At 35.8% G+C, this 14,318-nt stretch overlaps 1 protein-coding gene across 7 annotated transcripts in view; it reads left to right on the top strand.

Annotated features, from left to right (window-relative positions):
* Positions 1 to 14,318, top strand: part of ubr5 (ubiquitin protein ligase E3 component n-recognin 5) — a 51,131-nt gene that overhangs the window by 30,352 nt on the left and 6,461 nt on the right. For 6 of the 7 annotated variants that reach the window (XM_051864594.1, XM_051864589.1, XM_051864590.1 and 3 more), the window contains 20 exons: positions 202 to 441; positions 898 to 1,021; positions 1,485 to 1,596; positions 2,308 to 2,439; positions 3,176 to 3,433; positions 4,766 to 5,034; positions 5,113 to 5,324; positions 5,697 to 5,930; positions 7,505 to 7,578; positions 7,710 to 7,882; positions 7,989 to 8,102; positions 9,624 to 9,841; positions 9,920 to 10,040; positions 10,579 to 10,924; positions 11,120 to 11,207; positions 12,685 to 12,829; positions 12,919 to 13,049; positions 13,611 to 13,671; positions 13,860 to 14,038; positions 14,127 to 14,211. In XM_051864594.1, coding sequence (XP_051720554.1) covers positions 202 to 441; positions 898 to 1,021; positions 1,485 to 1,596; positions 2,308 to 2,439; positions 3,176 to 3,433; positions 4,766 to 5,034; positions 5,113 to 5,324; positions 5,697 to 5,930; positions 7,505 to 7,578; positions 7,710 to 7,882; positions 7,989 to 8,102; positions 9,624 to 9,841; positions 9,920 to 10,040; positions 10,579 to 10,924; positions 11,120 to 11,207; positions 12,685 to 12,829; positions 12,919 to 13,049; positions 13,611 to 13,671; positions 13,860 to 14,038; positions 14,127 to 14,211 — 3,316 coding nt within the window. The remainder of the gene's footprint in view (positions 1 to 201; positions 442 to 897; positions 1,022 to 1,484; positions 1,597 to 2,307; positions 2,440 to 3,175; positions 3,434 to 4,765; positions 5,035 to 5,112; positions 5,325 to 5,696; positions 5,931 to 7,504; positions 7,579 to 7,709; positions 7,883 to 7,988; positions 8,103 to 9,623; positions 9,842 to 9,919; positions 10,041 to 10,578; positions 10,925 to 11,119; positions 11,208 to 12,684; positions 12,830 to 12,918; positions 13,050 to 13,610; positions 13,672 to 13,859; positions 14,039 to 14,126; positions 14,212 to 14,318) is intronic. The other variant, XM_051864591.1, reaches the window with a different exon arrangement.

The raw sequence follows: 14,318 nt of genomic DNA on the forward strand, positions 1-14,318 counted from the left end.
ACCTTATCTTGAAAGTCAATATTGTTCACTTTTCATGTTGTTTTTTTTTTTTTTTTTTTTAACCTTATAAAACCTATTGTATTATATTGATACACAAATTTCTAAGGCCTCTAAATGATCAACATGATCTCAACTTTGCTGATAAATTGCTAAGTTAATTAATAATGCTCACATTCTCTCTCTCTTGTTTATTTCCTTCAGCAACTTCATCCCTCAGCCCATCGGGAAGTGCAGGCGTGTTTTCCAGGCGCTGTTGCCTTATGCAGTGGAAGAGCTCTGTAATGTGGCTGAGTCCCTGATTGTGCCGGTGCGCATGGGTATCGCTCGCCCTACAGCGCCCTTCACTCTGGCCAGTACCAGCATCGATGCTGTACAGGGCAGTGAGGAGCTCTTCTCTGTGGAGCCTTTGCCACCACGACCCTCCCCGGATCAGTCCAGCAGGTGTGTGACGCTTTAGTTGGCCGCACACAGGTTTTTTTTTTTTCTCCAATTTACAGAGTGTCCATGGATTTAAAAAAAAAAGTAACTTAAATGATTTGAATTAAGATAATTACATTTCAGAATTCCGGAAGTTTTAAGAGCCGAATGTTTTTTGGGATTACTCTTCTTTTTATAACCAATGAATTTACATAACGTTTCTAGTAATGTGTGATTTACTGGATAAGAATTAGGGATAAGGATTTTTTTTTACTCAATTTGTACCCGATAAAATATTTTAGAGCTTGGCATAACTAGAAAAATGCATCATTGTATTGCATTGCGTTATGTTTTGCTCCCCACAATTAACTTTTTTTTGGGTGGACTATTCCATTAGGTTTACACTAAAGCTATTGCAATGTATTTTAATAGATCTTACTCAAGTTGTTGTTGATGCTGATGCTGTCTTATGTTACTCAGCTCCAGTCAGTCAGCCTCTTCATACATCATCAGGAACCCCCAGCCTCGCCGCAGCAGCCAGTCCCAGACGGCCCGTGGCCGCGACGAAGAGCAGGATGATATTGTTTCTGCTGACGTAGAAGAGGTGTGATACCCTACACTTGCATGTAGCGCAACTATGCCAAATATTGGCCATGTTATTACCCTGGCCAATATATTGGCTGCTTGGTTTGTTTGTTTGCTTGCCTTAGAGTTGGCATGAATCTTTTTTTTTTTTTTTTTCTTCCCTATTGTGAAGTATATCTGAGTGAAATAATTGATTGGATGGTTGTGGTTTGGTATTGGTCGATCTCTTGTGAGTGACAGGTAGCCCCGCCCTCGTGCCAGTAAACACATCATCATAGAAGAGATGTTGTTGCAAGAGGGAGGGGGATATTTTGATTAAAGATTGAGGCACATTAATTAAAAAAAAAAGTGCATGGATAAATCATTTATAAATCATTAATAAATACTGCAATATTCCATAACAACATAAGAATTGTCAATTTTGATTTAATGGTGAGTTTTAGCTCGTTCTCTAAATGCTGCCTGGCTGTTCACCTGTTCAGGTAGAGGTGGTGGAAGGAGTTGCAGGTGAGGAGGATCACCATGATGACCAGGAGGAGCAGGGGGAGGAGAACGCAGAGGCCGAAGGACAGCATGATGAACACGATGAAGATGGTAAACACACGATGAATCAAATCACAGAGATGCTTTAATTCATACTGTATACAAGCTCTGTTCATCATAAAATGCTAATTCCAGAAAAAATAAAATGTACAGAATTTGGGAAAAAATACAATTGCATGATTTCATGGGACCTTAAATTAAAAGATGGCTTACTCCGTGGAGTCTTCTGCATTTATTTTTGAGGTCTAACAAACATGTGGAATGCTTTTTCTTTCCCAGTAGTATAAAATGAATATTGTGATGGTTTATTTTGCAATGACAACAACTGTTTGGATGTACATCATCCCGCTTATTACATAGCCGCTTGCCACATAAGTAAATAATTAGACGGAAAATACTGAGTTGAAATATTTAATTAGCTAGCTACAAATTCCCGCATGAGCGTCATTACACAGCGTTGCCATTGCCAACGGATACAATCAGGGAATAGCTGACCTCAGTGTCGTGACAGACCAATCAGAATTAAGCATTTCAGAGAGCTGTGTAATACATACTGATATCGAAATATGGAAAAAAAATATCGGGATAATATTTCTGTCCCTCAGGCACAGCCCTACATGCCGCTGCTGCTCTGCTGTTCAACATTATATTACAACAAACCATGTGTTAGAAACACTGGCGCTGCTTGTTGTGTTTTTGTTGAGAAGCCAACAATTTCTTTTGTAAATGAGGCTGAAGTCACACACAATCTTTTTCTTGCAGGCAGTGACATGGAGCTGGATTTGTTGGCTGCTGCTGAGACTGAGAGTGACAGTGAGAGTAACCATAGCAACCAGGACAATGCAAGTGGCCGCAGAAGCGTTGTGACTGCCGCCACCGCTGGATCTGAAGCAGGTGCTTCAATTTGACTGTTAAAATTGGCACAATTATGCCGCAGAATGGTCCCTCCTTTTTGTTTTACCCTCAACTAACCTTCACATCACCTACTGAGTGTGCAGTAGGCTATAATGGCTTCAGATAAGAGCTATAAATGCATTTTGTTTTGAATTTGTCCATGTGGCACCTGTAGAATTACGTTTAGTGAGTTGACCAGTCTATTTTTCTTTTTCGATCACATCAGACGCCCTTGTTTATCTACTTCAGGCAGAAATTACAGACCAACTAGTTAGTGGTATAGCACACTCTCATTAGCATGTATTTTTTTTAAGGGACAGTGTACATTAATCAAATTTAAAAAAAAAAAAAAAAAAATATTCCAGAGTTACTCAAAAGGCTAATTTTTCTTGGCAGATGCTTTGCCTGATGTTATTATGCAGAAAAAAACAAAGAAAATGAAGAAAGAGGTTCTATGCATCTAGTGTCATCAAATGGAATTGCAAAAATGGCTTTTCAAACACTTTAATTAGTCAAACAAACATGTAGCCCCGCCCAAAACGCATGCTGTTGGTTGAACAAATGTTATGTCGGTCCCAGACGGGCCACTCAAACAAATTGCATTATTGTTTGAAAAAATAAAACCCTTCAACTTTAAACCACATTGTAAAAAATTGAGCTAGAATAAAGTGTGCTTGCATTTCATAATATCTGTGATTCTGACTTTAGAATAACCTTCCGTGTCTTTTATCTGAAGGTGCTAGCAGCGTTCCTGCTTTCTTCTCTGAGGACGACTCTCAGTCGAATGACTCCAGTGACTCGGACAGCAGCAGCAGTCAGAGTGACGACGTGGATCAGGAGACTTTCCTGTTAGATGAGCCCCTGGAGAGAACAACGGGCTCGGCACACGCCAACAGTGCGGCCCAGGCACCGCGGTCCATGCAGTGGGCTGTTCGCACTACACCCAGCCAGCGCTCTGCTGGCGGTGCCCCATCCAGCTCATCCACACCTGCTGGTAAGTAACTCCCACCACCTGTCCAAAAAAAGATTTAGTTAACATTAGTTAACTGCATAAGTTATCATGAACTAACCATGCACAATAGTTCCACAGCAATTATTATTCTTAATGTTAATTGACTAATACATTATTAAAATCCAAAAGTTGTATTTGTTTGTGGACCTTTATTGTAAAGTGTTACCGCAAACATTATAAACATGTATTTTGGTTCCCCTCACTCCAAAATAAATCCTTTTAAATTTAATGGTTTTCAGAAAAAATACGTATAAAACAAGTATAAAACATTAAATTATAGTGGTATTCATTATAAACATTTTTTTTTTTTTTTTATAAACACCAAGCCTAAACAAATTTATTCAAAGCAAAAGTGGCATGTGGGAAATGCGCTAAACTAAATAAACTTGGGCTCACGTACTTATGTCGTTTGGCACAAATCCAAAATTTAGGGACCTATGAAATGTTTTATATTTTCCCAAATTCCATTTTATTTTTTTCTAAATTAATTTTTTTCCATTTGATTTATTCTGGATTCTGTTTTTTTTTCCGTTTTAATTTTTTTGAACTCCATTTTAAGTTAAATTACATTTTGTAGTGATCAAAAAGCATGGCTATTTAATTGAAATCATAAAACTTATACAATTTAACAACAATTTATAAAAAGTAAAATGACATTTTTTAGGGCCCTATAAAATGTTTTATTTTTTCTCAATATGGTTTTATTTTTTTTATCAAATTCTGTGTTTTCTGTTTTAAGTTTTCTGGATTCTATTTTAATGGTTTAATTAAATTTAATAATCAAAAGGCATATCTAATTAATTGAATTCATAAAAACAACCAATTTTTAAAGAATCAATTTCTATGAAATGTTTTGTTTTTTTTCAGAAATTCTGTGTTGTGTATTTTAATTTTTCTGGCAATCAAATGAAGACATAAAACATTAATTTAATTTATACATAAATTACTTTTTTATGACAGGATTCCGCGTTTTCTGCATCACGGAAATCATAGGGCCCTACAAATGTGCGCATGTTTTGCGTGCTTGACATTAATTGCACATTAATTGCATTATATTAGTTGCTTTGGAATATAAGTTTCAGCACTTTCAGGTGATTAAAAAAAAAAAAAGTGGGATTATTTAAAAAAATATTCAAGAACGACTAATATAATGCAATTAATAAAACGTACACAAAGCACACATATTACATATTTGAATTCATAGCGAGCTGCATTATATAAGTCGAATGTGTCAGCACTTTCAGATGATAAAAAAGCAACTTATATTCCAGAAAATATTCAGTGTCACTGTAATAATTCTAATGTATCTCCCAGCGAGCTCCACGGGCCTCATCTACATCGACCCTTCAAACCTGCGACGGAGCAGCGCCATCAGCACCAGCGCAGCAGCTGCCGCCGCAGCCCTGGAGGCCAGTAACTCTAGCAGCTACCTGACGTCCGCCAGCAGCCTGGCTCGAGCTTATAGCATCGTCATCCGGCAGATCTCTGACCTCATGAGCCTCATACCCAAATACAACCACCTGGTCTACTCGCAGTATCCCGCTGCGGTCAAACTCACCTATCAGGATGCCGTCAATCTGCAGGTGAGTCATTCGATCTTTACCCAAGCAAAGTCGGACTGCAATAAAGGAAAAATATAACACAATCATGTCATTTTTCAGAACTTTGTGGAGGATAAGTTGATCCCCACCTGGAACTGGATGGTGTCCATCATGGATTCCACTGAAGCGCAGCTACGGTACGGCTCAGCTCTGTCATCAGCCGGGGATCCTGGTCACCCCAGCCACCCGCTGCACGCTTCACAACACACAGGCCGCAGGGAGCGCATGACTGCACGAGAGGAGGCCAGTCTTCGTACACTTGAAGGTCGAAGGTAAGACCTTTGGCCAGTTTCAATTCGCCGTGAAGTGAAAGTTCACCCATCTATTTTCTGTGGTTCTCTCGTCAAAAGCCCTGAAGGATTTTTTTAATTGGTAGAAAATAAGCTCTGTGACCAACATTTATGATTCATACATGTTTTGTGCATCATGATCATCTTCACAAATGAACACAGCTTTTATGAATTTTGAAGCCTAAATACGATCAGCAGAAGTTAAAAGCTAAGCTTTTAAGACAGAATTTAACAAAAAACCCATTGACTTCAGGACGATGGAACCGGAAGTCGTTTCTGGGTTTTGGCCTGTAAAAATGTGTCATCCCTACAGCACTCTATTGTCATTGAATAATTTCATACTTTGTGCTTCAGGCGTGCCGCAACACTTTTGACTGCTCGTCAGGGGATGATGTCAGCACGAGGAGACTTTCTGAACTACGCCCTGTCTCTGATGCGTTCCCATAATGACGAGCATTCAGACGTTCTGCCTGTGCTGGATGTGTGTTCACTCAAACACGTGGCCTACGTCTTCCAGGCCCTCATCTACTGGATTAAAGCCATGAATCTACAGACGACACTCGACACCACTCAGATTGACAGGAAGAGGTAAGCTACCCATAATATCATTTTAGTAGTTATTAGTGCTGTCAAAATTAGCGCATGCGGTTATTTATTTTTTTTCTTTTTCAGTTTAACGCGTTAAAAATTGTAACGCAATTAATGCAGCATCCATTTTTTCCTTCATAATTTGGCTAGCGTTACATTATATGATCAGGCTTTTGTTCAAGCAAATGCTTTTAAACCGTCCAAGCACCACAAGACAAACGAGAATGCGCTGTCTGTGAATGTCATGTCTGTGTGAGTATCGAGTTCTCTTTCATGCTTGAACAAACAAGAACACACGGAATTATGACAAAATGCCTGTTTTGTCGAGTATCCTCATAAGAGCAATCTTAAATGAGTTATATAACATCTTAAATGAAGAGTTGTGAGTAAATTAGATGCGCATCAGACCCGCGTCATGTTCGGCAGCGGCAGGTTTTAAAGTCACAGCAGTCTAATAAACCAGTTGCTGTGATTTCTGTCATTAATATTAATCAAAGAACAAAGAACAGACAATTGTAGCTTTAATAAGGATTAATCAACATTTAATTTATAATTTATGCAGTGAAGACTGTAAAGTGTTTGATAACTTTATTCAATTTCTGTATATTTCCTACCTGTTAGACAGAAGGCCACAGGTAAATGACATTTATTATAATAGGTTCATGTGAAGATTGTTTTAAGTTCACTTAAATTAAGTTTTTATTTTTTTAAAGCCTGATAAATGTTGAAATTGATAGCTTTTTAGTTATACTGTATATATAATTAATGTTTTAAAAAAAATCAGTTTCATAGAGACATCAGTATCAGTGATACTGGCCTTCATTCATAAAAAGATGCCATTAAACAAATATTTAAAATATACTTGAAATTATTACAATATAAAAATATTAAAAACTCCAATGTTTTTAATCCCGATTAATTACAGAAAAAAATTGTTTTTTTTTTTTTAATCGATTGACAGCACTAGTAGTTATATTTAATATGAACAATTATAGTTTAAAAGAACAATTATAGTTTAAAAAAAAACTATATTTTCCATTTTTATTTTAATTTCAATAATTTGTTTTCTATCTATTAATTTTATTTATTTTGGTTTTAGTTATTTTAGTACTTCATCTTAAACTAAGTTCAAATTTATTTTCAATCAAGTTTTAGTTTTTCATCTAATTTTATTTCAGCTTAATTTCAGCTTGCAAAAAGATGAAGTTTTAGTTAACCATAACACTGAGATATATTTAATTATTTTGCTTTGAGCTGGTTTAAAAGGGTTAACTATGGGTTTCGATTGACGATTTGTCCAACAACTGACGAGTGTAATTTACTTATTTATCTGAAAAGCTATTAAATTACATAATGTATTTTTTAAAATATATGTTAGCATTTGTGCTTTAATTAGCATCCTGAAGGTTTGCACCTTCAGGTTGTGGATTTATCACCGCTATAACCACACCCACTTCTTGATGTTGATTAATTTTATGTTTCCAGCAAAGACATTTTTGGTATTGGAGATATTGCTCGGCCCTAGTTTGAGCTGTTGTTGAGAGATTTCTAAATACTTTTTCAACCTACCTCAGGAATCGTGAACTGCTTGAACTCGGCCTGGACAATGAGGACTCTGAGCACGAGAATGATGAGGACACCAATCAGAGTGAGTTCAAAACGCTGTGCATGTATTGCACAAACTGAAGCGAAAATCACAGATTCAGATGGTGATGCAAAGCAGCATGAGCTGGTTTCCTGCTGTCAAATCAAACCGCTTTGTTACTCTTGACTGCACAGGCTCCACCCTGCAGGATAAGGATGAGGAGCCGGTACCTGCTGAGACTGGACAGCACCATCCGTTTTTCCGCCGCTCTGACTCCATGACCTTCCTGGGATGCATCCCTCCCAACCCTTTCGAAGTACCTCTCGCTGAGGCCATTCCACTGGCTGACCAGCCACATCTCCTGCAGGTCAGTGATGCCCTGTACCTGCGTTGATACTTCTATTAGAGGTGGTTTGTAATGTCAGTGTGGATGGTTGAGTTTAACACTGCTGTTTTTCCTCTTCATCTCACAGCCCAATGCCAGAAAGGAGGACTTGTTTGGACGGCCAAGTCAGGGTCTCTATTCATCCTCGTACATGGCCAGTAAGGGCCTCACGGATCTGACTGTGGACATGAATTGCTTGCAGGTAAATATGGCAGCTTACTTTCTCACAATACTGAAAATTGGTGAGTTTTTTCAGTATTAAAAATTGATTTTATAATTTTCTGTAAATTTAAAATTTCTGTAAATTTTTTATTTTTTTTTTAAAACTCTGACAAATTATGCCCTTAAGTGATGATAAATTGCATTTTTTATTTTTATTTCTTTTTGCTTTATCTGTTTGGTTTTATTTTAATGTTGATTTACTTTATTTACTTTTTTCATTTGTTACTTTTATTTTTGTCTCAGTCATTTATTTTAAATAATTATTTTCATTCATTTAAATAAAAATTAAACTAGGTCTCTATTTAAAGTGTTTATTTAATTAATTAGTTATGGTAAAATAATGCATTAAAATGATTTAATGCACCCTGCCCCAGACCTACATAGTTCATCTTACATTTTACATAGTTGATTGGTGACAAACATGAAGCAGGACAACTCATTGCATGATGAAGACTATAAAATGCAGTTATATGCCCCTAAAATTCAAGATATCGGGGCAAAAATCCCCCGTATGAATTTTTCTCATTTATATCAAATGATATAGTTAAGCAATATCACACGAGTGCTGTTTTTGTCGCGAATAGCACAAGTGCAAATGTGACATTGATTTTATACAACTGTGTAATAAATAAAAAGTTAATATTGTGTTATATTTTAGACACAATATTGCCAGTTTTTGCTCAATTTTGCCAATGCAAATATTTCCTAAAGCCGGAGAACTGCAAGTAACACACAGTTGTGTTTAGTTTCTGAATGAATCCACGTTTTGAGCGAATCAGTCGGGTGAACCAGTGATTCAATGACCCATTCATAAAGAGAGCTATTTACTTAATTCCTGAATGAATCAGCCGTTTGAATGAATTGAATGAATGAATCACTCAATGACTTACTCATTTAGACGTTTACCACCACCTACTGGCAGTTTTATTTTTTTATTTAGAGTGTCATTTCATTTAAAAAAAAACAAACAAACAAAAAAAAAAAAACTTATTTTAGTTTGTCCAAAAAAAAAAAAAGAATTCTTTTTATTTACATTTACTCACTTTCATGACATTTCAAAACTTTTGTGGAACATTTAAAGAAGATATTTTTAAGAATGTTTGTAACTAAACTGTTTTGGTCTATAAATATATCTAAATAACAATTCAGATGCAGCTTCTGAAAAAAAAAAAAATGTCCGTTGTATAAATTCTATGTTGAATTAAATAAAATATTACTTTCTAAAGCTACTTTTTGTAATGTCTATTTGATGCTTTTTTCATTTAACACAATGACTTTATCTTTATCTTTTGGGGGTAATTTCCCAGTCAAATTTGATGTGCAGTTAATTTGCCATGACACATCATGTAAGTAGATTAGATTAAAAAAGACCCAATTTAAACACAAACTGATGTTAAATAATTTCCCAGTGCGGTCAAAAATGGTTCTCTGAACAGGTCTCAACAATGAGCAATAAAGCAATATTTTTACAATATTGTATTATGGGTAATTCTCATCCCAGATTCTACCCACAAAGATGTCGTATTCGGCAAACATGAAGAACGTGATGAGTATGGAGTCTCGGCAGAGGGGTGGCGAGGAGCAGCCGACTGCGGAGCAGGACATGGATGCATCTAAACCAGGCCCTTCACCCCATGATCTGGCAGCCCAGTTAAAGAGCAGCCTCCTTGCAGAGATTGGTTTGACAGAGAGCGATGGCCCGCCCCTTCCCACATTTATGTAAGAAAAGTAACATTTATAGATTCATTAAGGGCTGTGAGTGTTGTGATAATGACGTTTTTTGTTTGTTTCCTCCAGTCCACACTGTAGTTTTATGGGGATGGTGATCTCTCATGACATGCTGCTGGGCCGCTGGCGGCTTTCTCTGGAGCTGTTTGGCCGTGTCTTCATGGAGGACGTGGGAGCAGAACCGGGATCTGTAAGTACAGCTAATTTTTAGCAGATAATTTTCAGAGAAAGCGATTTTGAACAACTATGTAATACAAGTAATCATATTTTTATGATAGCAGTAACAGTAAAGGGACTCTTATTGGAGTAGCATAGAAATGTAATATAATTACTATGTTCAGATGATCCCTTTTTTTTATTTTTTTTTATTTTATTATCCTTTTTAAGTTAGTCATTTTAACTTTTGCAACCACATTAAGCAGTAACACAAGTTTATGTTTATATTTTAACCCTTTTTGCGCAATATATAGCAAAGCCTACATAGATACATTCACTATATTTATTTTCACATTGTTTGGAGGACAACATTGGGCAGGATGTGGAATAACTAAATGGATTGAAATTATTTAATTTTATTTTGTTTAATTATTTAATTTTAATTTGATTAATCAAATTAATCGACAGATTAATCAATTATCAAAATAATCGTTCGTTACATCCCTAGAAAAGTTCTTCAATAAACAAGAAATCAAGTTCTATAAACATCTACTTTGCTCTGAACATTGCAGATCCTGACTGAACTGGGTGGTTTTGAGGTGAAGGAGTCCAAGTTTCGGCGTGAGATGGAAAAGCTGAGGAACCTGCAGTCACGTGATCTGGCCCTGGAGGTGGACCGTGACCGAGAGCAGCTCATCCAGCAGACCATGCGGCAGCTCAATGCCCACTTCGGCCGTCGCTGCACCACTACGCCCATGGCTGTGCATCGAGTGAAAGTGACTTTCAAGGATGAACCAGGAGAGGGCAGCGGAGTGGCACGGAGCTTTTACACGGCTATCGCACAGGCTTTCCTGTCCAATGACAAGCTGCCCAATCTGGACTGTGTACAGAGCGTCAGCAAGGGAATGCAGGCTAGCAGTATGTATACATTTCCTTCTAATTTCTTTTCTTTGACAGGCAAATTTATAAGATGATAAATGTTTTTTGTAAATGGGTATTTTTTTTTGTCTTGAATACAACCCCACAATTGTTTTTTTTTTTTTCTTTCATATACGCAAAGATTTCTGACATTTTTGAGAAGATGAAGCTCAGGTTTTCTGTGTGTGTTTGCAGATCTTATGCAGCGGCTGAGGAACCGAGACCGTGAGCGTGAGAGGAGGAGCGGAGGACTGAGAGCTGCATCCAGACGAGACCGTGACAGGTGACTTTACCTGAACCCCTCTGCTGAGCCATATATATCAAATATTCATGATGTATTTTCTGGCAAGATAATCTTAAAGTAATATCATTAATTTTATGGGGATTTAATAAAAACATGTAACATTTATTATTTTTTAAAAATATATTCTTTTTTATGATATATTAATGATATATTTTCTGGCAAAATAAATAAGCTTAAGCAATATCGTTCATTTCATGTTTTTTTAAAAAAAATTTTTTATATACATTATTTAAAATAATTAACGATTTAAAATAAAAGAATCTTATGTAAAATAAATGTAAGCAATATCATTAATTTTATGGGTATTTAAAAACGGCATTGTTTAAAATTATTTAATTATTTAAAATAAAAAGATATTATTATAATAATAATAATGGTACATTTTATTTATAAAGTGCTTTTTTATATATATTTTTTTTTTAAGCACCCAAAGTGCATAAATCTTTCATGATGCATTTATTTTGCCAGAAAATACATGAATATATTATGGAATATTTCATTTTAAATAATAAAATAATTTTAAATAATGGTGTTTTTTTTTTTTTTTTTTTTTTTTTTTTTTTTTTTTTTTTTTTAAATGTAAAATTAATGATATTGCTTACATTTATTTAGCCAGAAAATACAAGAATATAAGCAACATAATTCATTTTATTGGGTTTCTTTAAAGATACTAGAGATGCACCGGTTGTCCGGCCATCGATCAGAAATGGATTAGATTGTTTGGGTGTTTTTTTTTCTCTGTTCCGGACTTGCAAACAAACTGCATAGCAAACATTTCCCAAAATGTTATTTGTGTGGAAATATTATGAAGTCTGTAAACAGGACGTTAACGCAGACCAGAGACAGGAAATGCTGAATATGGACATAAAGAGGAGAGCACAGATGCGGCAGCAGAGCAAATACTGTACCCGACACAGCAAGCTCACTGTTCGCAATGCCTGTAATATTGGAAGAAAAATATAAATATTGAATTGGGGGTGAGGGTTTATATGAATGTGTCTCTGAAGGGAACTGACTGTCTTCAGAAAAGTTTAGATGGCGTTTTTTTTTTTTTTTTTTTCTCCCTTCTACCTCCTCGTATTAAAGTAGTGATTATAAGCGCAGCTCTGCTGCCAATGCTGTGTGTAGCATCATTGTATGGATCGTGATTTAAAATGCAGCGGTTGCCTCTATTTCAAATGGCTACAGATGTTTTACCAGTTTGGTTTGTAATTAAGCAAATTTATATTATTTGCTCTATGAAAGAAAAAAAATTAAAAATCAGCATTCAGAATTGGCCCATTTGCTTGTTTAAAAAACAAACAAAAAAAAATCAATTTTTGTCAAAGTCCCTAAAAAAAAAAAAAAAAAAAAAAACATTATTTGAAATTTATAAAAAAAAAATAAAATAAAAAAAAAGAGATAATCTAAAACCTTGTTTATTTATTTTTTTAATATTTATTTGAATTTTTTGCAGGGACTCAAGGAGACAGCTGTCAATTGACACACGGCCGTTCAGACCCGCATCCGAAGGGAACCCTAGTGATGAACCGGAGCCGCTGCCGGCTCACAGACAGGCTCTAGGAGAGAGACTGTACCCACGAGTGCACGCCATGCAGCCGGTATAGACCAGTTCAACGATCAGCAAATGTGGCTTTTGAAAAGTTGATTTAGAATGTGATGTGCTTATGTGGTGGGCTTGTCTCTACAGGCATTTGCCAGTAAAATCACAGGGATGCTGTTGGAGCTCTCTCCCGCTCAGTTGCTGCTGCTCCTGGCCAGTGAAGACTCACTCAGAGCTCGTGTGGAAGAAGCCATGGAGCTCCTCATAACTCACGGAAGGTGAATAATCTCACAACTCCTGTCAAGAACGTCTGTGTGTGTGTAATTCTTTTTTTTCTTTCTTTTTTTTTTAATTATAATTATGGAGTTATTTGAGTTAATATAGTATTTAAACACTATAAAGTAAATTTATGTACATATTTCATATAATTTATTTTATGTAATTATTATAGTATTATTATATACATATTTAACATTTGTTATTAAATAAAATGACATATTACACTGTAATAATTGTTTACATCAAATTATTTTTTATAACAAATTAATTCAGTGTGTCATTTTTTTTTTATAATTATGGAGTTATTTGAGATTATAGTATTTAAATACTATAAAGTAAGTTATGTACATTTTATATAATTTTATGTAATTATAGTATTTAATATATACGTATTTAACATATTTAAGTTATTAAATAATATAGTAATAAAAAAATTACTTATACTGTAACAATTGCTTACATAATATTTATTATAAATTTTTATAACACACAAATTCAATATGCCATTTGATTTTGTGGTGACTTGTGGAGTATTTTATGAGCTTCTCTCTCTTGCACAGGGAAAATGGTGCCGACAGTATACTGGACCTTGGCCTTCTTGACACTCCTGAAAAAGCACAAGTATGTGTCCAAAACTCTAAAGGCTCTTTTTTTTGTTCTTTGCATCAGCTTAGGTTCAGTTTACAACTATTCTCATAATTTTGTGCTGTATAGGGTTCATGAGTTAATCTATGTAGTTTTTTGGAGATTAAAAAGTTCTTGATGTTATACCCGTTATGTTTTTAATTGTAATTTCTATATTCCACCAGCAGGAGAACCGAAAGAGGCACGGTTCCACCCGCAGCGTGGTTGACATGGAGCTGGACGACCCTGATGACGGGGATGATAATGCACCTCTCTTTTATCAACCCGGCAAGAGGGGCTTCTACTCGCCCCGTCCAGGCAAGAACACTGAAGCCAGGCTCAACTGCTTCCGTAACATCGGCAGGTACGAGACACGCGTTCACTTGAATATCTGTGTGAGATTGAACCACCAGTTCCTACTAATAACCCTGATTCTTTTCTTTTTACTCCAGGATACTTGGGTTATGTCTGTTACAGAATGAACTTTGCCCCATCACACTCAACAGACATGTCATCAAGGTGTTGCTCGGCAGGAAGGTGAATATCTACATGTTAATAACTTCTGTAATAGTGAAAGGATTAACCTCAGATCACTGCAGGATATTGCTGAATTAGAGCCCTGTGAAATCTGTTTTATTTTTCCC

This window comes from Ctenopharyngodon idella, chromosome 16 (assembly GCF_019924925.1).
Source record: "Ctenopharyngodon idella isolate HZGC_01 chromosome 16, HZGC01, whole genome shotgun sequence".
Lineage (NCBI taxonomy): Eukaryota > Metazoa > Chordata > Actinopteri > Cypriniformes > Xenocyprididae > Ctenopharyngodon > Ctenopharyngodon idella.